The 26,023-nt window shown below is 37.6% G+C and overlaps 1 protein-coding gene across 1 annotated transcript in view; it reads right to left on the bottom strand.

Annotated features, from left to right (window-relative positions):
* TMEM131 (transmembrane protein 131) overlaps positions 1-26,023 on the bottom strand; it is a 234,990-nt gene that overhangs the window by 64,062 nt on the left and 144,905 nt on the right. Inside the window, exons 6-11 of the mRNA XM_053890619.1 lie at positions 20,793-20,909; positions 18,398-18,520; positions 12,219-12,299; positions 9,843-9,993; positions 9,682-9,738; positions 8,690-8,751 (exon numbers count right to left, since the gene is read on the bottom strand). Coding sequence (XP_053746594.1) covers positions 8,690-8,751; positions 9,682-9,738; positions 9,843-9,993; positions 12,219-12,299; positions 18,398-18,520; positions 20,793-20,909 — 591 coding nt within the window. The remainder of the gene's footprint in view (positions 1-8,689; positions 8,752-9,681; positions 9,739-9,842; positions 9,994-12,218; positions 12,300-18,397; positions 18,521-20,792; positions 20,910-26,023) is intronic.

The raw sequence follows: 26,023 nt of genomic DNA, 5'->3' as shown, positions 1-26,023 counted from the left end.
GATCCCACTTCTAATGGGACTTTCTCTACCTCCCTAGGGCATGGCTGTGTAAGTGAGGCATGCCACTGTTACCAGGCAAGGCTGTACTCCCAGCTGTGGGACTGAGCAGTGGACTGAAGGGCTGTGTAGCTTGGAGAGGTCAGAACAGTTTAAACTAAAAAATAAGATTTTTCTATTCAACAACTAAATCTATAATAACAAATACCATAAAAGCTTGCACTTTTGGAGCAAACTAGAAAAATAAATACAGTTTAAGGTGAGTTACTTTTTTATTACCTTACTGACACAAAGCATTTTTCATTGGAAGGAACCTTAAAGATCCCCATCTCCTTCCCTGTTTTACAGATGAAGAGAACCTTGCAATATGGAGTGATGTTTCAGTAGCTAGGCATCAAGAGGCGGGACTGGAAACCAGATGTCCTGACTTGGTTCAGGGCCTGGGCCCTTTACTGGCATCCTAGTGCCTAAACATGTATTAATGAAGTCATGGTATTGTACACAAATCTTGATCAATACTCTTCCTTTAGAATTCAATTAGGGGGCACCTGGGTGGCTCAGTCAGTTAAGGGTCCAACTCTTGATTTAGGCTCAGGTCACACTCTCACAACCATGGGATCAAGCCCTGCGGAGCCTGCTTAAGATTCTCTCTCTCTGCCCCTTTCCAGCTCATGTGCTCTATCTCTTTCTCTCTCTCAAAAAAAAAAAAAAAAAAAAAAAAAAAGAATTTATTTAGAATTTTACTTTGGTCTCAAAATGTTTCTGGAGTTTTTTGCTGATTTTTCAGGGGCTTTATAAACTTGTCAAAGCCTGATGCTTCCCATAGAAAGAACACAGTTCTTTTCTGTGACACCCACCAGGCACACGCCTGCTAACATGGGTGCAGTCAGGTCCCTGCAAGTCACCAAGTTCTTCCCCGTCTCTCTACCCACCCTTCAGTACATCCGTAAAGGTGGAATCTGACTGCAAAGGTGGAATGAAGGTACAAGAAGCACCTGATAGAGTATGAAGAAAAACTGCTCCTTTTGCACTGGTGTGCTATCACAGGGAAGAAAGTTGGTTACACATAAAGATTACAGACACTGCTTTTACTACCAGATGGTGGGGCGTCTCCCTCCTCACTGCTCGTTAGTCTTTACTGGGCCTGGAATGATGACCCTAAGGATGGTTCTGCAGTTTTCTGAGCTAGAAATCTTAATAGCCTGAGCTCTTGGCCTCAGGGTCTTTTGGTATTTTAACTCTTTTATCTTTCTTCTGAACTTCTCATTTGCTTTGGAATCTCTAACTGGGGCTGCAAGTGGATTTGTTCATATTGATATATTTATTATCAGTACGCTTGCGATTAGTAGCAATCATTTAAAATACAAATCTCTTCATCCCTTAAAGAGTGTGTGTGTGTGTGTGTGTGTGTGTGTGATTTTTAACAATAAAACAAAGCAGTTTGACTATAAAACGGGAAGGTTTCATATATTACATACCTACACTAATACTTCTTCTAAAGGAAAGGAAAGCAGTACAGAAGTGTACGTGACAATCCCATTTGATGAATTTATGCAACAAAAAAGATATTAAGTATTTAACTAGAAGTGTCAGTTTGAGTAAGCTGCCCATCTACTCTGGGCCTTATTTTTCCTGCCTGTAAAACACTAGGGGATTAGATTAGGTATTTTCTAAGATTCCATCTATTTACAAAATTTGGTGGTTGTATTAATTTTGTTCTTTTTTCAAATGAGCACTTTTACCCTGAGGTCAAGATTTGTTAGAGAGATGATCGTATAAAGCACTGTAGTTTGCAGAGGACTTCCACATGCTCTACTGAATGTGTCAGAGTAGGAATGGAATCTTGACCATTTTCAAATACGCTTAAAGACTGCAAGTAGCAGTTCATTAGTAATGACGACGACACCTTTTGAGTGCTATTAGCCTGCACGACACCATAACAGAAATAGCTAAATAAAACTATTTATTTATTTAAAACAGTCACTGTAAATAGTAGGAGCTTAGAGTACTTGATGAAAAATGTTTTTCTCACATGTAACATATTACTCTAAGATTTTCCTTACCAGAGGAAAAAAATTTTTAATTGTTTTCCTTTTTTTTTTAAAGTTATTTTTAAGAGAGAGAGAGAGAGAGAAAGAGAGAGAGAGAGAGAGAGCAAGCGCAGGGCAGGGGCAGAGAGAGAGAGGGAGACACAGAATCTGAAGCAGGCTCCAGGCTCTGAGCTGTCAGCATGGAGCCCAATGTGGGGCTTGAACTCACAAACTGTGAGATCATGACCTGAGTAGAAGCAGGATCCTTAACCAACTGAGCCACCCAGATGCCCCTAGAAGAAAATTTTTATATTCAGTATTATTAACTCTCTCCTTCTCTCTTTATTGCACCAATAGTAAGCAAACATTCAATTGACTCACTTTTTTAATGTTTTATTTATTTTGGAGAAGGAGAGAGAGAGAGAGAGAGGGAAAGTGTGCACATGGGTGGGGGAGGGGCAGAGAAAGAGACATGGGGACAGAGGATCTGAAGTGGGATCTGTGCTGAGAGCAGCGAGCCCGATGCGGGGCTCAAACTCATGAACCCGGAGATCATTACCTGACTCAAAGTTGGATGCTTAACCAACTGAGACACCCAGGGGCCCCATTGACTCAAGTTTTATACAAATGATCTGAACTGTTCACTTATTATTAAAAAAAGCCCAACAAAATGGAAAAATCCATTTTCCAAGGAATCAAAAACAAAGCTAAACAAACAAAACATTTAAGTAGTGGCTCATTCTGGTTTTTTTTTTTTTTTTCCCCTATTCTGGTGGCCTTAAATGAAAAATAATACAAAATCATTAACTTGTATTAAGCATATTTACACTAACAATCTATTTTAGAATCAGTTACTAACAGTTGCATACTAAAGATAATGGAGAAGTAGAAAAAAATATGGCAAGATTCCCGGGAAAGGCAGCTTGCACATATTCTAAATATAGTTCTAGCCTTTTCTCACGATATTCATACCCAACTAATGTTCAGTAACTCTCAAGTGAGATTCAAAGGCCCAGCACATTCTAAAACTATTTAGAAAAACATTTGAAAAGGAAAATAATCTTCCAGTATGTAACAATTGTATTTCTAACAACGGATACACAAATTTATTAAAGCTCATATCAAGTTTACACTGGTAAAATTAAAGTATATCTGTCATTCTTATTCATCAATTAGTAAGGAAACTTCATGCAAATGTTCCTTTTAAGATATCTCAAAGCAAATTTATTCCATCATTTATACTGCATTAATGTTTTTTAAGTGTTGAGGAAAAACCATATTCTCAAAGTTGCATTACAGACAATCAAAGTCAGACAGGCTTGAACCTGAGTATCTTGTCCATTAACAGGTGAGAACTGTTTATTTTCAGATGCTTGCCTCAGGAGTCCCATATCTAGAAAGATGAAGAAACTCTGAATTCCTTTAAGGGGAATTAAAAAAAAAACAACAACCCTCCAGCTTCTGGCAATGCCTAGGTCATCCTAAAGATATTATATATTTGTGAAATGGACAGAGGTGGGACATTTATAAAAATATGTCAGTCTCTAAGTATGGCATATTATGTAGCAAGATACAGGAAAAAACCTTAGGAAGCTCTCTTATAACTCAGTTTCCATGGTAGATGGGTTTGTTTCCTGGCTGATAAGATAAGAAGTCTAAGCTAACATTACCTCTCAAGTGGACCACTGCAATGGACTCCTAACTTCCTGCAGTGAATTCTCCACAAACTAGCTACTATGACCTTTATAACACATTAATTAGATGATGTCTCTCCCTTGCTTAAAATTCTGTAATTTGCTGTTGCACTTATAATAAAATCTAAACACCTCCGAGAGCCCAGAAAACCAGGATCAACCCTCCGGCCCTCCCTTTATGTTCAACCCTCCTTTCTTTCCCAGGACATCCAAAGTTGTTTCTGCCTCAGGCCTTTGCAATCACTGTTCCCTTTGATGGTAATACTTGTCAGCTAGCTTTCTTAGGGGTGCCAACTTCTTACTCTTCATTTATTACCTCAAATGTCAGCTTCTCTGAGACAACCCTGTCTAACCATCTCCCTCCCTCACTTACATTCTATTCTGTTTCTTTCTTTGTTAGAACTTGGTTTGATTTACAATTTTGTTGCATACCTGTCTGTCATCAGTCTCACAGCTAAAAAGTGAGCTCAATAGGGGCAGGAACCTTGGCTATCTGATTTACTGCTATGTTCTCACACACCTCGCACAGAAGCTGGCATATAGTTGACGCCCATTAAACGGAATAATGAATGAGGAAGTAAGAAGAAACTAACAAAACACTGGCAGAGTGTAGGCTCTGGATATTAGGAAAAATACATACATACGTAGCTACAAATGCAGATATACAGACATATATTATAGATTAAAAGATTTTTAGTAGAAATACTGAATATGAAATTAAAATGATATATTTATAAAGACTTAATGGTGTCATTATATACTAATATACCTTCAAGTAACTTTTGAGTTTTTATGGTTGAAGAAGTCACTTTTAAAAAAAGCTGATTCAGGGGCGCCTGGGTGGCTCAGTCGGTTAAGCATCCGACTTCGGCTCAGGTCACGATCTCGCGGTCCCGTGAGTTCGAGCCCCGCGTCGGGCTCTGTGCTGACTGCTCAGAGCCTGGAGCCTGTTTCAGATTCTGTGTCTCCCTCTCTCTTTGACCCTCCCCCGTTCATGCTCTGTCTGTCATTGTCTCAAAAATAAATAAACGTTAAAAAAAAAATTAAAAAAGCTGATTCATTTCCCTTATTTGGAAAACTAGAACCTGTGTACTTTATAGGACTGTTGAATTGAATAAGGTAATCTATGTAAAGAAACTAGCATAGTGCATAACCCATAGTAACAACAAAAATGTTCACTTATAATGTATCCTAAAACTGCCTCTTTAATTCTGTTATAATTGAACTGAATACAACAGTATTTTTTCATTCATTTTTTTAAAATAATTTTTTAAAATGTTTATTTATTTATTTTTGAGAGAGAGAGAGAGAGAGAGAGAGACAGACAGACAGACAGATAATGCAAGTGGGGGAGGAGCAGAGAGAGGGAAACGCAGAATTCAAAACAGGCTCCAGGCTGTCAGCAGAGAACCCTACATGGGCTTGATCTCATGAACCATGAGATTGTGACCTGATCTGATATCAAAAGTTGGACATTTAACCAACTGAGCCACCCAGGTGCCTTTCATTCATATTCTTAAGATTGATAATTTCACTTTTAAAGAAAATGTTTACTATAAAAGACATTTGTTTTGGTCCATTCATTGTATGTAAAAAAAAAAAAAAAATAGAGAAGATTGTTTGGGCTATGTAAAGGTACTCTGCCATCAAATCTCTAAATTCTCACATTTGGGGAAGTGACTGCAGGCCTGAAGTCTGCCTGACATGAAAGTTCTCATTAACGACCCTGCTTGGTGCAAGGCATCCTACAGATGGAAGAAACCACTCACGGGCAAACAGCATGGAGAACACACTAAAATAAAAATTATCTGACATCTCAAACTGAGGCAACAGCAGGGTGATCCATCAACAACAGCCAGTGTCTGCCCCACAGGCAAATGAACTGCTGTCCAAGCTAAAGAGGTATCTCTGAACGTGTCACCAAGAAGCTATGCAACCAGATGATTTCTCAGTGGAGAAAACACTTGAGCTTTGGAGAGAAAAAGAACTGGGACGAGTGCTGCCTACATTACCATGTATACAGTACAGGTGCTCTATGTGGTCAATTGGGCTACAAAAGAAATCAGTATCAAAAAGTTCAAAGAAGATAAAAGTAGGCTGGAGCCAAAGCAATCTGAAATATCTAGCAGAAGGAATTACACTCTATTATGGAGGAAAGTCTGATAAATTAACCTCGAGACTTTTGAACAAAAAGAATCACAATTCTTGGTGTAAAGAACGATTTTAAAATGTTAACACAGAGCAGTGATAAGAAGGCCTTTGCATTTCATTGACTGGTAAAACCTAAAATGTGTGTGTATGTGTTTATGGTTGGGGAGGGAAGACTAACAGAGGTTTTCTAATTTTTTAGTTTGCAAATGTGAGGATGATAGTGGCAGGGGAACAAAGGGAGTCTCCTGCTATCTACTTGATTCATCAAATAAAAGGATGTTTTAATGGCAAACAAAGAAAAATAGAGAAAATTAATAAAACCATACATTAGTTCTTTGAAAAGATCAACGAAATTGACAAACCTTTAGCTTGACTGACTCAAAATACTTTTCAAATATAGAGAAGACTAAATTAATTATAATCAAGAATGATAAATGGGATGTTACCATCTACTTCACAGGGAAAAAAGAAAAGTATTAGAAGAGAACACTATGAACAGTGGTATGCCATCCAATTAGAACACTGAGATGCAATGAAAACACTCCTAGAAAAGTCATAAGTCACTGAAACCGACCAAGAAGAAATAGAAATCTGAATAGGCCTAAAGAGATTGAATTCTAAAACCTCCCACAAATAAAAGTCCAGGCCCAGTGGACTTCATTGGTGAATTCTACCAAACATTTAAAGAAGAGTTAACGACAATCCTTCACAAATTCTTGCCCCAAAAGGAGAGAATACTTTCCAACTCATTCTATTGGAAACCACGACACTAGCAAAACAGCTATCTACTACCTTTATAAAATAACTGATATTTTAACATCAAACAAAGAAAACAAAGCATATTATTGCAGAACAGTCCTTGTTTAGAAAGGGTGTTTGCATTAACATACATGTAACTCATATTTTTAGAAACATTTATACTGTCCTTATTTTGCTTATTTTTCTATAGATTTGTGAAAATTTCACTATAAAGAGCCAAAACCAATCACTAATCACTTAATATAGCAACAATCACCATTATGTATTTTTTGAAAAGTGTAATTAATTATTGCTATAAATAGGAATTAAAAAGAAATTATACACAGGAACGTTCACTGTAATACTTTCTTATGTAAAAGGTCACTACCGGAGAACATGCTGACAATTTCATTCCATAGAGACTTTGATGACAATCTTTCAAAAAACTGAATTAAAAAAAAACAAAGTCACTAAATAAAAAAATGAATATATTTTTGAAAGCAAGCATATAAAAATACATGGACTAAGGGACCTTTGTTGCTATCAAGGAAGAAAAATAACAAAAACAAGGGACATAATGCTGCTGCTCACTGCCTTTGTGTTTTGTTTCAATGGTATCAGGGTGGCCAGGTCAAAAGAGCTGTTCCTTATCACCTGCAGTGGGGTCCCAACCCTTGAGGATCCTTGAGGGGTATAGGTATGTATCACGGCAGACCCAGGCAACTGCTCTCAGCCTGCTCTCAGGCTGCCAAGAGTGGACAGGCAGGAACTCCAAGTGGGACAGTTTCAACCCACTGCATAGTGGGGAAGCATTCTACAAAACCCATTCCCCCAGTTCTTCTACCTAGCAGGAAGAAATACTAGGTCAGACAGCAAGACACCACCCAGAATGTGATCCCACTCATGAGCACAGTCACTGTGCATTAAAATATGGTTACCCCCTTGGGGTGCCTGGGTGGCTCAACTGGTTAAGCGTCTGACTTCAGCTCAGGTCATGATCTCACATTCAGGGAGTTCAAGCCCTGCGTCAGGCCCTGTGCTGACAGCTCAGAGCCTGGAGCCTGCTTCAGATTCTGTGTCTCCCTCTCTCTCTGCCCCTCCCCTGCTCATGCTCTGTCTCTCTCTGTCTCAAAAATAAATAAAAACATTAAAAAAAAATTTAAAATATGGTTACCCAATCTTGCTCCCTCATTTAGGGTTTATAAACTCTTCTCTCTTTGGTCTACTCCACCAGTTGGCAGTAAACTCTGGGTTTGGCCCTGGATGGACAAAGGTCCCTTAAGTCTCATGCCCCTTTGATCTATATCATTTTATCAGAGTTCTCTGAATTTAGGCTTCTGAATCAGCACACATTATAATAAAAATGTACTGCTTTCTTTTTCCATTATTCCCTACGTATGTATCTTGTGGACTTCACCAGAAGGTGAGGTTGTGGGCCAAAGCAAAATCCAGATAGCTCTCTTTTACTTTTTTCCCCTCAAATTGTGTACTGGCTCCTCAATTCCACTGTAAGACATAAAAATCACTTGTTCTATGTGCATGTGTGAGGGGAAGAGATGACCTCAGTTTATAGTTTGCTATTTAGTATACTATAATAGCTGCCAGGTGGAAGGGGTACCTTTGACAGATGTTAATAGCATTCTAATGTTACCTACCATATCTCTTTGCTTTATTATTTCCCTTCCCAATTCATCTGAACCTTTTTTCCTTTTCATTTACCCATACCTTAAGTCTAACAACCAAACCTGATGGAATCTTTATAACTTGTTTTTCTTTGCACATGGCATACATCCTAGGGTTTATCAGAATCCACAAGCCTCTTGTATGATTCTGCCTCAACAAGAACCTCAGGAACTTTGATTCAGACTTAGCTTGGGGAAGATCACCTACTTTCCTTCTCATCTTTGAAATTTGGTGGTTAGAGGCAGAACAGGTTTCTCACATCACACTTAGAACCAAAGTGTCATTAGGCCACCAAAGAACAGAATCCTTTAGAGGAAGAGTTTAATTAGTTTTAAGGTGGTCATACGTTTAAAAACAAAGAATATATAAATTAGGAGAAAATAAGTAAAAACTTACTGTTATTGGTACATCTTTTGTTCCTGAATTTAATAAATGAAGGTTTAAAACTTTTGGTAGATCTGTTAAAATTGAAGAGAAGAAATATTTCTTTAACAGAACTGCTTTATGGCAAACTAGAATTTTACCTTATTAGATATCAGACTGAATCTATTCTAGAATGTGAAAAAGAACTATAATCACATTAATAAAAAGAATGTGATTCCACCTAACTCATAAATAGCAATCACCTTACTCACAAGGACACTGTATAAGAACTGTCCCCTCCTAAACAACCAGACAAAAAATCAGAACAAAACATATTTTTTTAGTGAAATTAGACATTATTACTAATCTTTTAGTTCTCTAGGAAAGCATAAGGAAGCAAATTAATAATGTTAAATTATCAGTGTGAAAAATCTAATTTTCAAAAAGGGGTCTCCAATTCTCAACAACCAACTTCTAATTACATATGGTCCATAGAAATCCCAAATTACAAGTATTTCTATTTTTTCCTTAATAAATCCTTTAACTTGAGCATTTTCAATTTTAGAATTTGAATTTTTTCTTTGACCATCTGGGACATAATTTAACATTATGCTATTATAATGCAACTGAGTAATCCATTTCTAAATAAAAATCCAGAAGTAAAGCCCCCCCCCCCCTTTTATTTACTGTTAAAAAAAGGAGTAAGCATAACTGAATAGGTGAGAACTTGGATTTAAAAACTCAGAAACTACTTTGTGCCTTAATATTCCCTTAAGTTATCTTATGACCTTGCTTTCCCACCTGGTAAGCAATGGTAGCCCTCAAAGGAATGGGGTATTAACCTGTGAGGGCTTGAAGTTCCCCAAAGAAGGTTTCTATAAGATCATGCAACCCACTGACAAGTAATTTCAAAGCTGAGCTACAAAGGAGTTAAAAGTAGAGCCATTCAGCACTGAACAGAGGCATTTTTGTTTTTTAAAGACTTATAAAAATACTGTCTCTCCCCCCCCCCCTTTTTTTTTTACCTTGTGTTCGTAGTGTACCAAAATCTAGCATTTCAGTTGAGGAATAAATTCCAGGAGCTTGGAAGACAGAAAAGTAAACCATTAGATTTTTCTTTGCCCAAAGTTAAGATGTATTAAATACAAAACAAATGCATTTACTGTTCCTCTGGTTTTCTACTAACCTGTTGTAACTTCTACCTCCACAGGAAGGATGATAAATTCTGTGCTGTCTGAAGCATTTGTCTTTATTCTGATGAAGGCGGTGTGATTATCTGCTTCCCTGGATGAAAAACTGGCTCTCATCACTCCCTTGGTTTCATAAGGAGGAATTTCCTGACAAGTTAACAGACCATAATGTAGCACAGCTTTTGTGATGGTGCAAAAGCCACCATAGTTTTTTGAAGAAAACAACATTGACTGAGGATGCATTATTATTTTATATACCTACTAAGAAAAAAAAAAACAACACACTGCCATTTAAATGGATATATTCTATGGATTGTAACACATACTCCAACGTGAAGAATATTACAATGTGAAAGAAGCCCATCTTAGAACTGAGGAAGCATGATATGTAAAATTGAGCCAAGTGAAAGAAATAAAATTTTCAGTTGCAAAATTATCATTAAAAGATAGAATTAATCTATAAAACCAGTTATCTTTTAGTGTGATGCTTGGACATATAATTCAGTACTAAAATTCTCCACCAAACAGAGATGTCAGCATTGGAGGGAAATCCTTTTCTAGAAATCTACAGGATCTCTTTAAATAATAATCAAGAGAGCTTGGACTCTCTCTGTCCTTTCATTTAAAACCTAACACAACAAAGCTTCTCAGGCAAATCCACAGTTGACCAACTGCTTTCAATAAGTCTCTTAGCAAGGAAGATGGAAAAATTTTCAGGCCTGTAATGAGAGAACACTGACAAATACACTAGAGGGAAGATTTATTGGGGCAAAAAAAAATTTTTTTTTGAGATGGATTTCTTTTCCTGGTTTTACAACAATCTGGCTTGCTTGGGACCATCAGAATTTCTCTGCACATACCTTCTGGCATATTTAAGGAAATCCCTGTGTTTTAGAATTTATTATTCATCTCACTTACCTCTATTCTCTTAACTTTTTAGCCTCAAAGTAGGAAAGAAGTGATTGGAACCCTCCTGGGGCCACAAGAGATGCACCATCCACTTCCCCATCTCTAGGGAGCTGACTTGGTCTCTGGGCTTTTCTTATGTACACTGAAATGGGCTGAGGGTGAGGTCAAGGCCAATTGACTTTTATTTTTACTCTACGTTTGTAGGAAGAAGAATAACTTTATCTTTTCTTGCAGCCACTGGGATTATTAAAACATTATGCCATCTCTGCTACCATTCATTACAGTTCTTAACTAATTAGAAATATGAATTCTCTTATGTTTATTAGATACCAATTATACTTCACAGTAAATTCTTAGCTCTTCTACGTAGAATTATAATACAAACTTAATAGCTTATAGTTAATTCTCTGAAGCATTGTTTTATATACTACTTCTCTCAAAGGCTTTTCAAACAATAACGTAATTTCAAGATAAAACATTTTTGTGAAAGGATATAAATGAACCATCCATTACATATTCCTATTTGCCAGTGTGTTTCTATATCTGGGGAGTTAACCAAATCCTGACAAATTTGTTTCTAATTGCTCAAGTGAACATCCTAAAAATGTCCCTTCTGCATCCCTTCCTTGGTTGAGACTGGTCAGAAGATAGAACAAGAGGCTACGTGTGTTTAACAGAGCAATTAATAAATAAATCTGATCTTCAGAACTCATTCATAGTGGTAAAGTCCGTTGTCTTCAATTATGGATAAACAATGATTAGAGTGCCCTCAGTATAAGAACTGTGTTTACTGTGCCTTTCCCCTCTTTGATTAAAGCTTGGCAAACAACATTTAAAGAAAAACTCTCCTAAGGCAGGAAACTTCACAAATCAGGTAGCTGCTACACATTCATTGATTAATATTTGCTGGTATTCTCTAAGAAACAGGGGTTCTCTAAGCATTGACACAAACTAGTGTTAGTCAATAATATTAAAGGTGGATGTACATCACCTAAGAATTTAAAATTTTCTATGTCGTCACAAGGGCTTGACTACATTCCCTCCGAAAACGTCATCTCTATCAACAATAAGTCTGAAAGTTCAATTCTCTACCTCAAACATATAATGGATCCTTCCCAGAGGTTTTTTTTTTTTTTTTTTTTTTTAAATCTTAGTATAAAAAGCACATTATAAATTGTTAGAGTCAGAGACAACTTTACCAATATAACTCCGTGGATAGTTGAAATCTCTTCCTTTCTACACAGTGGGTTAAAGCTCCCACCAATTTTGTTCACTGCTTTTTCCAAAAATTACTTATACTTTTCTCTCCCTGTATCATCCAATTTTCAAGAATATCTGATGTAAATTTAATATTAAGATATAATTAAGGGGGAGTCACCTACATTTATTCATGTGATAGGAAGTTAAACTATTTTCTGGTATATTTGAGCAAGTAATCGAGAGAGAAATATGGCAGCACTCACCCACAGTTTTCTGGTGCCTCCTTGTTGACCTGTTGGGAGTTCTAGGTGAAGATCTCCTCCACTAGAGTACATTTCTACAACCTGTGATGAAAGGGGACATGATGGTTAAGCTCAAAATCATATTCTCAACGCAAGTGATTTGCCGTTATATAGAAATAAGTCTGACATCCTATATCTTAGAAAAATTTAAAAATGTTTATAGATATAAAAGTAGGATAAATCTCATGTCTTATCACTGGAGTCAGTGCTTCAGATGTGTGAGCACTGATGATTTTTTTTTTTTTTTTACATTTATTTATTTTTGAAATACAGAGAGACAGAGTGCAAGTGGGGGAGTAGAAGAGAGACAGAGGGAGACACAGAATCCGAAGCAGGCTCCAGGCTCAGAGCTGTCAGCACAGAGCCCGATGCAGGGCTCAAACTCATTAACTATGAGATCATGACCCAAGCTGAAGCTGGATGCTTAACCAACTGAGCCATCCAGGCTCCCCAATGGTGATTAATTTTAATTAAAACAAGGTAAATTTAAAACATTAAAGTTAGAAACAGTATAGTTATTTCAGACACTGGATTAAAGAAAATCTATCCATAGACCACTTTTTATTTTCAAAGGAAAAATAGTTTATGGAAATTATCAAATTTTAGAAATAAATTTTGTATTTCTTGTAGTTACACAAATGCTTCTTTATTCACACATTTGTAACAAGCTTTAGCAGATCTAATAACCACTATAATTGTGAAATAGTGAAGAATATGTTATTCTGAGATATATGTAACATTTTTAAAGCACTATGACAATATCTGGTTTCTCTTGGTGGCAAAACCATAGGAACCATTAATAATACCTCTGTGGCTTGTATCTATACTCATGATTTTTAAAAACCATTTTGCTGAGGTATAACTGATATACAACAAACAACACATATTTCAACTGTACAACTTGATAAATTCTGACATACATATACAGGCGTGAAGCTACCACTGCAATTAAGACATTAAATATACCCATTATCTCCAAATTTTCTTCATGTCCCTTGCAATCTACCTGTCTCTCTCTGTCCCCCTATATCCTTAAGCAACCAATGAGCTGAGCTCAGCCACTCTAGATTAATCTGTATTTTCTAGAGCTTTATATAAATGGAATCATACAAGTATATACTCTTGTATCAAGCTGCTTTAACTTGGTGTAATTATTTTGAGATTCATCATGTTGTTGTATGTATTAATAGTTCATTTCTTTTATTTTTATATATGTAATTTATTGTCAAATTGGTTTCCATACAACACCCTGTGCTCATCCCAACCGGTGCCCTCCAATGCCCATCAACCCACTTTCCCCTCTCCCCCAGCCTCCATCAACCCTCAGTTTGTTCTCAGTTTTTAAGAGTCTCTTATGGTTTGCTTCCTTCCCTCTCTGTAACTTTTTTTTCCCCCCTTCCCCTCCCCACTAGTCTTCTGTTAAGTTTCTCAGGATCCACATATGAGTGAAAACATATGGTATCTGTCTTTCTTTGCCTGACTTATTTCACTTAGCATAACACTCTCCAGTTCCTAAATGTCCATCAACTGACGAATGGATAAAGAAGATGTGGTTTATATATACAATGGAATATTACTTGGCAATGAGAAAGAATGAAATCTGGCCATTTGTAGCAACGTGGATGGAACTGGAGAGTTCATTTCTTTTCAATTTTATGGCTATGCCACAATTATTGATCCATTCACCTACTGATGGACATGTGGGTTGTTTCCAGTTTTTGGTCATTATGGATAAAGGTGCTATGAACACTGCATTGTATAAGTCTTTGTGTGAACATCTGCTTTCTTTTCTCTTGGGTAAATACCTGGGGATAGAATGGGTCATATGGCAGGAGACTTTCCTTTTTTCTTTTTAATTTTTAAAAATGTTTATTTTTGAGAGAGAGAGAGACACAGCATTAGCGGGCAAAGGGCAGAGAGAGATGGAGACGCAGAATCCAAAGCAGGCTCTAGGCTCTGAGCTGTCAGCACTAGAGCCCAATGGAGGGCTCAAACTCACAAACAGCGAGATCATGACCTGAGCCAAGTTGGACGCTTAACCAACTGAGCCACCCAGGTCCTCCATTGGAGACTTTCCTTTCAAGGCAGGTAACCCTATCTCTTAAAAAGAAATAATATATTTAATTAAATTCAAATGTGGAGTGAAGTAAAAGAATGGGTGGAAAACCTTCACTTGTTTTATCACATAAGTCCTTCAGGAATACATAAGAAAGGAGAATGCAGGAAAAACAGCAATGCTTTAGTATGAACTTAAAGGTTTTGTATGTTGATCTCACGGTCCGTGAGTTCGAGCCCCGTGTCGGGCTCTGTGCTGACAGCTCAGAGCCTGGAGCCTGTTTCAGATTCTGTGTCTCCCTCTCTCTCTGCCCCTCCCCTGTTCATGCTCTGTCTCTCTCTGTCTCAAAAATAAATAAATGTTAAAAAAAAATTAAAAAAAAAAAAAAAAAAGGTTTTGTATGTTATGTTGTTAGAGTAATGCATTTAGCAAAAACTAACGAGCTAAGATTTTCTAAGTATTATTACCTGCCTTTTGATTTAGTACAGTGTTCCCCTATGGTCCCAGTTGTATTGACAGTAATACCATCTTTTTTTTTTTTTTTTTTTAATGTTTGTTTATTTTTGAGAGAGAGTGAAAGCATGTGAGCAGGGAAGGGGCAGAGAGAGGGAGACAAAGATCCAAAGCAGGCTCTGTGCTAGCAGTGGAGAACCTGATGCGGGGCTTGAACTCATGAACTGTGAGATCATGACCTGAGCCAAAGTTGGACACTTAACTGACAGAGACACTCAGGTACCCCAATAGTAATACCATCTTAACTGATGGAGTGACTGTAGAATCTTTTCTGAAAAAAACCAGACGACATCACATATTATTCATTTCAACTTCCAAGGTATTAAGAAAACAAGCCTAACAATGTGTGGAAACAGAAGATTAAAGGGTAGACTACTGATTATCGGGAAAGGAATAAGGAAATGGGTACAGAAAAAGACTACATTATAAAATTCAAAGGAAAGATCACATTAAAATTAGGAATGTGACATATCACTGATTTTAAGTCCAGTGCTATTTATTCTAATTTAATAAAGTGTAGAAAAAAAATGAAGGCAAAATATAGAGAATAATATAGTTCGTGTAAAAAAATTTTTTTTTGCAAAGAGTGTTTATTTTTGTGTGTCCACATATATGTGTACAAGTGTCCTGAATGAGGTCTGATCTGGTGCACCAAGATCATATGAGTAGTATCTATGAGGAGGGGCTGGGACTGGAGCTGAGCTAACACAACAGTTACCAGATACCTGGAGTTATTTACATTTAAAATTACAGAAATAAAAGAAAATAAATGTTCAGTTTCTTAGCCACCCCTAGCCACAAATTCAACTGCTCATTAGCCACGTGTGGCTAGTGGCTGCTGGACAGAGCAGATACAGACACACCACCGAAGAAAGTTCTAGTGGACAGCACTGGATTAAAAAAGTAGAAGTTCAAGGGGAGTTTTGCTTTACATGTTTGAGTTGTTAACATTTTTTTTTTTTCAGTGAGAACATACTAATGGGTCTGTGTTTTATACAAAATAAACAAATCACATACAATTTCCTGTTTACAGTATTTTCTTAAATTTAAGGATAAGACTAATGGCACAGTATAACCTATTGTAGAACCATCAGGTTAAGAGTGCCTTCCAGATAAATCATCTATACTTGTGAGGCACTGGGGTGGCTCAGCTGGTTAAGCATCCAACTTTAGCTCAGGTTCATGATATTTTCGAATTCCTAAGTTCAAGCCCCACATCGGGCTCTGTGCTGACAGTGTGGAGCCTGCTTCAGATCCTTTGTTTCCCTCTCTCTCTGCCCCTTCCCTGCCTGTGTGCTCTCTCTCTCTCTCTCCTCTCAAAAATAAATAAACATTAAAAAAAATAATCTATACTTTTTCTAAGAGGACAGCTTTGGTTTTTCCATTTGCTCTCCTGCATGCTGGTGAAAAGTCCAGTGTGGCATACATTCTTGAATTAAAATACTATAACTAGAAAAAGCCTAGATGAACATCAACAACAACAAAAATAAGTTGACTAAAAACAGTCAAGGAAAGAAAGCAGCAGGAATTTATTTATGAGGTTTCTATATAATTTCTGATAAAAGTTTGCCAAAACAGAGAAAATACATTATTATCTAAATTTAGCAAAAGGATAAGAGACTGTTAAAAACTGAGAACAAACTGAGGGTTGATGGGGGGTGGGAGGGAGGGCAGGGTGGGTGATGGGTATTGAGGAGGGCACCTTTTGGGATGAGCACTGGGTGTTGTATGGAAACCAATTTGACAGTAAATTTCATGTATTAAAAAAAAAAAAAAAAAAAGAAATTGTGGTTTATATACACAATGGAGTACTACGTGGCAATGAGAAAGAATGAAATATGGCCCTTTGTAGCAACATGGATGGAACTGGAGAGTGTGATGCTAAGTGAAATAAGCCATACAGAGAAAGACAGATACCATATGGTTTCACTCTTATGTGGATCCTGAGAAACTCAACAGAAATCCATGGGGGAGGGGAAGGAAAAAAAAAAAGAGGTTAGAGTGGGAGAGAGCCAAAGCATAAGAGACTGTTAAAAACTGAGAACAAACTGAGGGTTGATGGGGGGTGGGAGGGAGGGGAGGGTGGGTGATGGGTATTGAGGAGGGCACCTTTTGGGATGAGCACTGGGTGTTGTATGGAAACCAATTTGACAATAAACTTCATATATTGAAAAAAAAATAAATTTAGCAAAAGGATATAAATGATCGAGTGATGAAGAGGAAATACAAATACTTTTCACTTGTAAAAACAGGACACAAGAGACTTTTCTTCTCTTGTAATGAAAATATCTAGCTAAAAATAATTCAAATTTGGGTAGAGTATTTTTATTAGTAGTTATGCTCACCTAATTGTTAGCCAAACGTTGGGAAGAAACCTCTTTTTTGCTACCTTAGCATATAATTTCACAATTCAGGCTCTAAAAATCTCATTTTTTTCTCTTCTACATTTTCTTTTTCATTGTTCATGAACATTTCTACTGGGGGTTCTGGGATGACAAGAATCAGTTTGGTTGTCAAAGCTCTGTAGCTTACTACAATATGTAGTATTTTCCCTCCTCCTGTTATGTTCAAGCTGCTGTTAAGGCCTGCAGTACTGGTCCTAAAGAACTTTGGGGAGGCTGGGTGTGGATATTATAAACTATTCCAGAAAGCATCCACATCTCCTTTCAACCAGACAACGCAACTAGAACCTACAGTGGCAGCAAATGTCACATAGTTGGAAGTCTCTTGGGATGTACGGTGGGGATTTTAGGAAACACATAAAGGAGTGACACTTGCCACTCTGACTATAAAAGAGACCAGGAACTAGTGAGGAGAGATGTCAAATTTGAAAACAATCAGTACCTAACAGATTGAGCGAAATTAGGAGTTGGATTATCTCATCTCATCTCATCTCATCTCATCTCATCTCATCTCATCTCATCTCATCTCATCTCATCTTTAGAGAGAGCAGGGGAGGGGTGCAGAGAAAGAGAAAGAGAGAGACAGAGAGGGAGAGAATCTTAAGCAGACTCCATGCTCAGCGTGGAGCCCAATACTAGGCTCAATCCCATGACCTTGGGTTCGTCGCCTGGGTGGAAATTGAGAGTAGGATGCTCAGCTGACTGAGCCACCCAGGCATCCCAGGAGTTGGACTTTTTAAACAAAAAATAAGTTTGCTTTTAATCGTGATTCTATATTTACCCTTCCTCAGACTTTAACTTCCAGGCTGCCATCACCCAAAACTTATTACCAAAAATAAGTATGAACTGTTTTAAAAATTTACGTTACATCAGAAAAGCAATGGCCTTGTGTAGTTGAAAACTCTTAAGTTAAATGCAGACCTGCTAAACTGTAACACCAGAGAAACCACAGTTGTTTAAAAAGTGGTTCCAAAAAGTCAATACCTGGACTATTGTAATCGAAAATTCTGACCACAGCAAGATGCATTAAAAGAATAACCACTCTTTGATACATCTATAAAATCCCATTATTTTAAATAGTCTTGCAAACTGTAACAAACTGAGATTTCATGGTAAGCATTAATTTCCACCAAAATGTAACTCATTCAATATCATCAACATAAACTCACCTGTAAAGGCTCACTGTGAGGATTGTGTATATTTATTATAGGTGAGAAACTGCTATTCACAGGGACTCTGGCCCCAAGGAATGGCCTCAGTCGATATGGATTTGGAACTCCAACACCAAACACCTATTTTAAAGGAGAAAAAAAATGCAATCTGGGTTAAACTCCAACACCAAATACCTATTTTAAAGGAGAAAAAAATGCAATCTGGGTTGCTTTCATAACTAACATTTTTATAGTTATAACTGATTGATCTAGGGAAAACTGATGTGTCTTATTTAGATGGAAAAATCTTGACTACCTTTAAAAGGAATACACATGTGGTTTCTATCCTCGATTTGGCTATATATTTGATTTACTACATATATGTGTATTTGGAATTATTTCTATAATATATTGGAAATTAAAATGATAGCAGTCCTTCATGAGCTCACAGAATAGACAAAAGAAGGCAACAGGGAATCAAAAGATTTCCTTATTCCAACCACGAGAAGAAGATGGATCTAGGGCTCAAACAATTTCTCAAATCCAGCTCTAGGTCATTCCCACATGAGAAAGCAAGGTCCTGGGTTGACTAAACAGAGTGAGCCCATCATTCAAATGACAAATATTTCTTAAGTGCCTATGATTTGCTACGCACAAATATATATAGTGTGAATGATTCAATAGTAAACAAGATAGATAATGTGCCTGCCCTCATGCAACTTACATTCCAGTATGAGGGGCACACTAGATAACAATAAAAAAGTTTTTTAAAAATGGTAATGTGATATAGAATAACTGGCTGGGGTGAGGCTGGGATATTCTTTTAGGGAGCATGGTCAAGGTCATCTTCTCTGGAGAAGTGATTATGAGCTGATGCAAGATGAGAACAAACCAGCACTGAGAGTGTATTTGGGTGAGGGGAAGTATACAAAGGAAACAAGGCAGGAAAGGGGTTAACTTGAAGATCAGGAATAAGATGAGAAGCATGGTCAAATGGGATGGAATAGAAGGAACGTATGGGAGTCAGAACCTCAGAGTCTTGTTGGCCTTGGTCACAAATTTACATTTTGCTCTGAAAGCAATAGGACGACATAAAGATTTCCATGGGGAATTTGACTAGATGTGATTTATGTTCACAGAAGATCATTCCGACTACAGTGAATAACAGACTATGGTAAGGACAGTGGAGGAGTGGAAGGCCTGTTGGAGGCTATGGTGTAACCCAGGGAGAGGTAATGGTGGCTTAGAAGAGAGCAGTGGCAGTGTGGAGGAGAGAGTTAGACTCAAGATATATTTAGGAGGCAGACTTTGTGAAAGACTAGATGTGGAGAGGTGAAGAAAAGCAGCTGGCCACTGAGGCTCTGCTTGAGAAACAAACCGATTACAACCCTCAAGTAGTGCAGCTTGGCCACATCCACCTAAGTCGGTTAGGCTGCCCCTAGAGGGCAATGGTAGTAATATTCTTATGACAGTCTTCATTTACTCAACAGGTGTATGTTAAATGAGCATCATCTATATAGCACTTCTAAGTTATTCATCTACACAGGTTGCCTACTAAACAACTGTTAAAGACATATTCACTGTATATAAATACAAGTGCCTAACTAATTGGTTTACTGACACGAATTCTCAAGATATGTGGTATGTTCTGGGTCCTAGAAAAGAAATGTTCAAAAACAAAATCATAAAAACTGTAAAGTAAGACATTATCTAAGTAAGGAGTTAAAACACTGTGTTCTATGCACAGTATAACACAGTGGTTAATAGGATGGTCTTTGTAGTTATAAAGGCATGGGTTTGAATCCCTGCTTAATAATCTATTAGTAGCATAATTTGAACAAACTACTTAACCTTTCTAAGCTTCACCTTCCTTATCTAAACGAATGAGACTAACAGTATCTATAACACATGCAGAAATGTTTGTAAAGTACGTAGTATAGTGGCACAGAAGCAATTCTTCTTAACAATCTTGATAACCTTGATTATAAAAATCTTGACTCATAAGACATTAACAATCTCTAATAACCTAAACATTACACAGAGAAAGTAAGAACAAATTTTAAGCAATCTATTCACTAAAGAAAAGGGAGCATGCATGTTTTAATTTTGAAACTATTATCAAGTATGCTTCATAAATGTGCAAAATAAAAATTAAAAAAATTATTATAAAATATTTTTTACTATTCTTTTGCCAACAATCTTACATTAAAACTTCAGCTATAGCTTTAAAAGATCATTTGTTCAGTCTGATTTGATAGGGGCTAGTCACAGACAGAGCAGTGAATAAAAATGCTCTCAGTCTAAACTCTCACATTTCCTATTATCCCTGAGTTTTTAAAGAGAGTCACAGGATAGGTTGGAGATAAGAACGATATTTTATAAAATAAAGAAAAGATTTAATCCTGGTTCTTACCTGATAAGTAAATACCCCATGATTGGATGTGTTAATAAATAAAGTATTTTCTACATTTCCCACTACTCTTGCAAGAAAAACTACATCAAATGACGTATTTCCTCCTGGAAGTATTTTCTGAAAAAGAAGAGCAACAAATAAAGTTAAATGAGTAACTAAAAAATCCGATTATGCTGACCACAATTAAATAGCCGAAGTTTGTAAAGCAATCATCTCACAATCATTTCCATGAACTAGCTTCTCCCACTGAAGGTTTAAGCTTTAAATTAGCCAAATTATTCTGCAATGAAAAATAATAAAAACGATGTCTTCATACTGATGTCTACAGTCACACAGCTTTATCAAATACCAATTAGATGCTGTTCATTCAACAATCATTAGGCTGGAATGAAGTACCTAATTACAGACTGTTCCATCATCACATAATTCAGTAGGAGTTGAGCTGAGGCTGGGCTTCTTATATAGATGTACTACTCTACAACTAAACAACAACTTGTACTATTTCCAAGAAGAAATAAGCCCACGCCTTAACCCCTTGACCTCTGTCAGCCATTCACACATGGCGCTGTATGTGCCAGCAACTTAAATTAGGAAAGAAGGCAGGAGTGACAATACGCACAGAAACTCACTCCTGTTTTCTTGTACAGGTTGAGAATGTCATTGTAGTTAGTGAAATAAAACTTTATTACAACAAAACAATAGGGCTACTCCATGGAGTTCAAGGGACTGTGACTGTAGTTCTGTCTGTGATGAAGCCTTATGATGCATTTTAATGTGTAAAGTCATCAACCTTTCTCATTTGCCTCTATGGCTTGAACTCTAAAACACTCCCCAAATTGTAGCTTAAAATACCAGGCATTGAGCCTTCTGGCTTCACCTCAGGAAGCAGAAAGCTGGAAAGAGCATTTCCTGTGCATTATCAACAACCAAAAGGATAATCTACAAAAATGTAACTTTTCTTGACCCTATCACAGAGTTTGCATATCAGGTAGCTCAAAATTTAAGGAAAGACAAGCACCTCCAAGGAGAGATGGAATGTGAGTAATGGCTCACCCATGGCAGAAAATGGGAAGATGAGGCTACCATATGAGGGTAAAATGAATTCAGCCAAAATTTTTATACACCGCTAAAAGCTGACAGTGGGCTAAAATCAGAGTATATAACCCCTGGAAGCTGTAGACACTAGATGGAGGTTACATCTGAGCCAAAGTCAGTAAGAGAAGGATACCTGGTAAATCTCTAAGTAGCTTGAAATTAACAAACTTCTAAATAACCCATTGGTCCAAGGGGTAGTCACAGGGAAATTCAAATATTTTGAATCAACTAGAAATTAAAACACGACATATCAAAATTTGCTGGCTGCAGATAAAGCATACTTATTTTGGGAAATGCTTCAAATCAATAATCTATGTTTCCACCTTGAGAAACTAAAAAAAGAATAAATTAAACCCAAAATTTCAGAGATCTAAAAATGTTGAAAAAATTGTTTACAATCAATGAGTATGGTATTCCTACTGACAACAGTTTTTTTTTTCAATATATGAAGTTTATTGTCAAATTGGTTTCCATACAACACCCAGTGCTCATCCCAAAAGGTGCTCTCCTCTATACCCATCACCCACCCACCCCTCCCTCCCACCCCCCATCAACCCTCAGTTTGTTCTCAGTTTTTAACAGTCTCTTATGCTTTGGCTCTCTCCCACTCTAACTTTTTTTTTTTTTTTTCCTTCCCCTTCCCCATGGGTTTCTGTTAAGTTTCTCAGGATCCACATAAGAGTGAAACCATATGGTATCTGTCTTTCTCTGTATGGCTTATTTCACTTAGCATAACACTCTCCAGTTCCATCCATGTTGCTACAAAAAGCCAGATTTCTTTCTTTCTCATTGCCATGTAGTACTCCATTGTGTATATAAACCACAATTTCTTTATCCATTCATCAGTTGATGGACATACAGGCTCTTTCCATAGTTTGGCTATTGTTGAGGGTGCTGCTATAAACATTGGGGTACAAGTGCCCCTATGCATCAGTACTCCTGTATCCCTTGGGTAAATTCCTAGTAGTGCTATTGCTGGGTCATAGGGTAGGTCTATTTTTAATTTTTTGAGGAACCTCCACACTGTTTTCCAGAGTGGCTGGACCAGTTTGCATTCCCACCAACAGTGCAAGAGGGTTCCCATTTCTCCACATCCTCTCCAACATCTATGGTCTCCTGATTTGTTCATTTTGGCCACTCTGACTGGCGTGAGGTGATATCTGAGTGTGGTTTTGATTTGTATTTCCCTGATGAGGAGCGACGTTGAACATCTTTTCATGTGCCTGTTGGCCATCTGGATGTCTTCTCTAGAGAAGTGTCTATTCATGTTTTCTGCCCATTTCTTCACTGGGTTATTTGTTTTTCGGGTGTGGAGTTTGGTGAGCTCTTTATAGATTTTGGATACTAGCCCTTTGTCCGATATGTCATTTGCAAATATCTTTTCCCATTCCGTTGGTTGCCTTTTAGTTTTGTTGGTTGTTTCCTTTGCTGTGCAGAAGCTTTTTATCTTCATAAGGTCCCAGTAGTTCATTTTTGCTTTTAATTCCCTTGCCTTTGGGGATGTGTCAAGTAAGAAATTGCTATGGCTGAGGTCGGAGAGGTCTTTTCCTGCTTTCTCCTCTAGGGTTTTGATGGTTTCCTGTCTCACATTCAGGTCCTTTATCCATTTTGAGTTTATTTTTGTGAATGGTGTGAGAAAGTGGTCTAGTTTCAATCTTCTGCATGTTGCTGTCTATTGACAACAGTTCTAATGTCAATGAAGATACTCACAAGGCCTGTGGTTTACTACAGGGAAATTTATCCAGCCAGAGAAAAAACTGGTTTCCTTTAAAATTTTTATGGGAATGTATGTAAATATTTAAATAATATCTTTCAAAAGCCCATCTAAGTTACAAAAGGTAAGGAAAATCATCATGGAATGCTTAATTCTTAGCATAACCTTTTGCTACTACCAGAACTGGACATCCAGTTTTGAGTAAGTAGGTGACACATTGGAGATCTGAGTTTCTAATTCTGCCATTAACTGATTTTGAGGGGCACCTGGGTGGCTCAGTTGGTTAAGCGTTCAACTTTGGCTCTGGTCATGATCTCGCGGTTTGTGGATTTGGGTCCTGCGTCGGGCTCTGGGCTGACGGCCGGGAGCCTGTTTTGAATTCTGTGTCTCACTCTCTCTCTGCCCCTACCCCACTTGCACTGTCTCCTTCTCTGTCAAAACTAACATTAAAAACAAACAAAAAACAAAAAAAAAACAAAAAAAGAAACTGATTTTGGCAAGTCATTGAACCTTTGTAGGTCTCAATTTCTCCTAATTTCAAAATAAGCCAGTTTTATTAGATGATATCTGAGATCCTAATTATTAAAGAAACCATAAATATGGCCAGTCTTACTGCTTAATTCCTATGGAAGATGGAGGCTTTGCTCCATGATGTCATTTCTATCTGGTGGGAAAGAAGGTGGGGTGGAACAGAGAAGAGTCTAGATATGAGTACAAGTTCTCTTTGACAGTTCTCAATACCTATCGACTTGAGTACATTATTATCTCAGTACTTTAAGAAGATGTTGAGATAGAACAAATATTTCCTTTCTTCTTTTTTTAATAACAGGGAAAATCTAATTCCAAGTGACAATGATATAACAAAACAGAAAAGTCAGACTCAGGAACGTAATCTTCCCATAAGAATTAATCAGATTTGCTACAAATCATCCTTTTGTCCTCTTTCCCAGACACTTTCTAAATTAGATGAATTTGGTATGATAAAAAATTAGAAAACAGTATAAAAAGTAACGAAGAACAAACAAGGTGTGCTAGCTTTAACCGAACATTATCTGCAGCTAAGTATCTCTCACCTTTGTACCACAGCTCAGTCCCTGGCTGGCTCCCTTGGTGAGCTCATCCAGGTCCACGACTTTGTATCTTCACCAGTGACTCTTAAACTTCCATTTCAAGTTCGGTCCTTTCTCTTATTATCCAAACTCAGACACCAACTGTCACTTGGCACTTGGACCTGGATGTCTAAGGACACCTCAAATCTAACACATCCAAAACTGAACTACTGATTGTACTCCCGAAACCTGCTCTATCCTCAGCCTTCTCCATCTCGGTTGATGGCAATTCTGTCCTTTTGTAGCTTGGGGAAAAAACCAGAGAGTCAATCTTGACTCTTCTCTTTCTCTTAGTCCCACATCAGGAGAGCTTATTGGCTGTATCTTCAAAATATATCCCAAATCCAACAGCTTTCTTCAGTTCTTCACTCTTGTCAGAGTAATTGTCTTCTTACCATGGGGTACTGCAGCAGCTAATGTAACTGGTGTCCCTGATTCTCCCTTTGCTCTTCATTGTTTGTTTTTGTTTTTTTACTTATTGAGAGAGAGAGCGAGCGCATAAGCGGGGGAGAGGCAGAGGGAGGGAATTCCAAGCAGGCTCTGAACTGCCAGCATGGAGCCTGATGTGGGGCTTAAACTCACAAACCCTGGTATCATGACCTGAGCTGAAATAAAGAGTTGGATGCTTAACCGACTGAGCCACCCAGGTACCCTATGATCTCTTTTTGATAAGTAGTGATACTTACAAAACGTAAGCTATCATTTCATTTTTCTGCTCAAATCCGTGAAGGCTTCCAAGTTCAATCAGGATAAGAGCCAAAGTCCTCATATCATAGCTTGTACAGCCCTTCACAATCTACCCTACCTATTCCCCTTCACTTCTCTCATTTTTGATCACTCTGGCCTAGCTAACCACACTGTCCTCTTTGCATCCAGATGTGTTTTCACATAGGAGCCTTTATACTGCCTGTACCTTCTGTCTGGAATGTTCTTCTTCCATATATTCCACTTCCTTCCATACAGTCCTCTCCCTTACCTCCTTCAAGTCTGTTCAAATGTCACCTTCTGAATGAGGCTTGCCCTGACTATCTTATTTAAAATTGGAAGAGTGATGGGGTGCCTGGGTGGCTCAGTCAGTTAAGTGTCCAACTCTTGGTTTCGGCTCAGGTCATGATCTCATGGTTCGTGGGTTCAAGCTCCGCATAAGGCTCTGTGCTCACAGTTGTGAAGCCTGCTTGGGATTCTGTCTCCCCTCTCTCTTTGCCCCTCCCACTGGTCATCACTTTCTATTTCTCTCTCTCAAAATAAATAAATAAACATTAAAAAAACCTGGAGGAATGATGTCACCATCATGGCAGCAAAAGACATTGTGT

The sequence above is a fragment of the Panthera pardus genome, unplaced genomic scaffold (genome assembly GCF_024362965.1).
Source record: "Panthera pardus isolate Hobbes unplaced genomic scaffold, ASM2436296v1 HiC_scaffold_25, whole genome shotgun sequence".
In the NCBI taxonomy this organism is placed as follows: Eukaryota; Metazoa; Chordata; class Mammalia; order Carnivora; family Felidae; genus Panthera; species Panthera pardus.
This window is presented reverse-complemented; position numbering and strand designations above follow the sequence as displayed.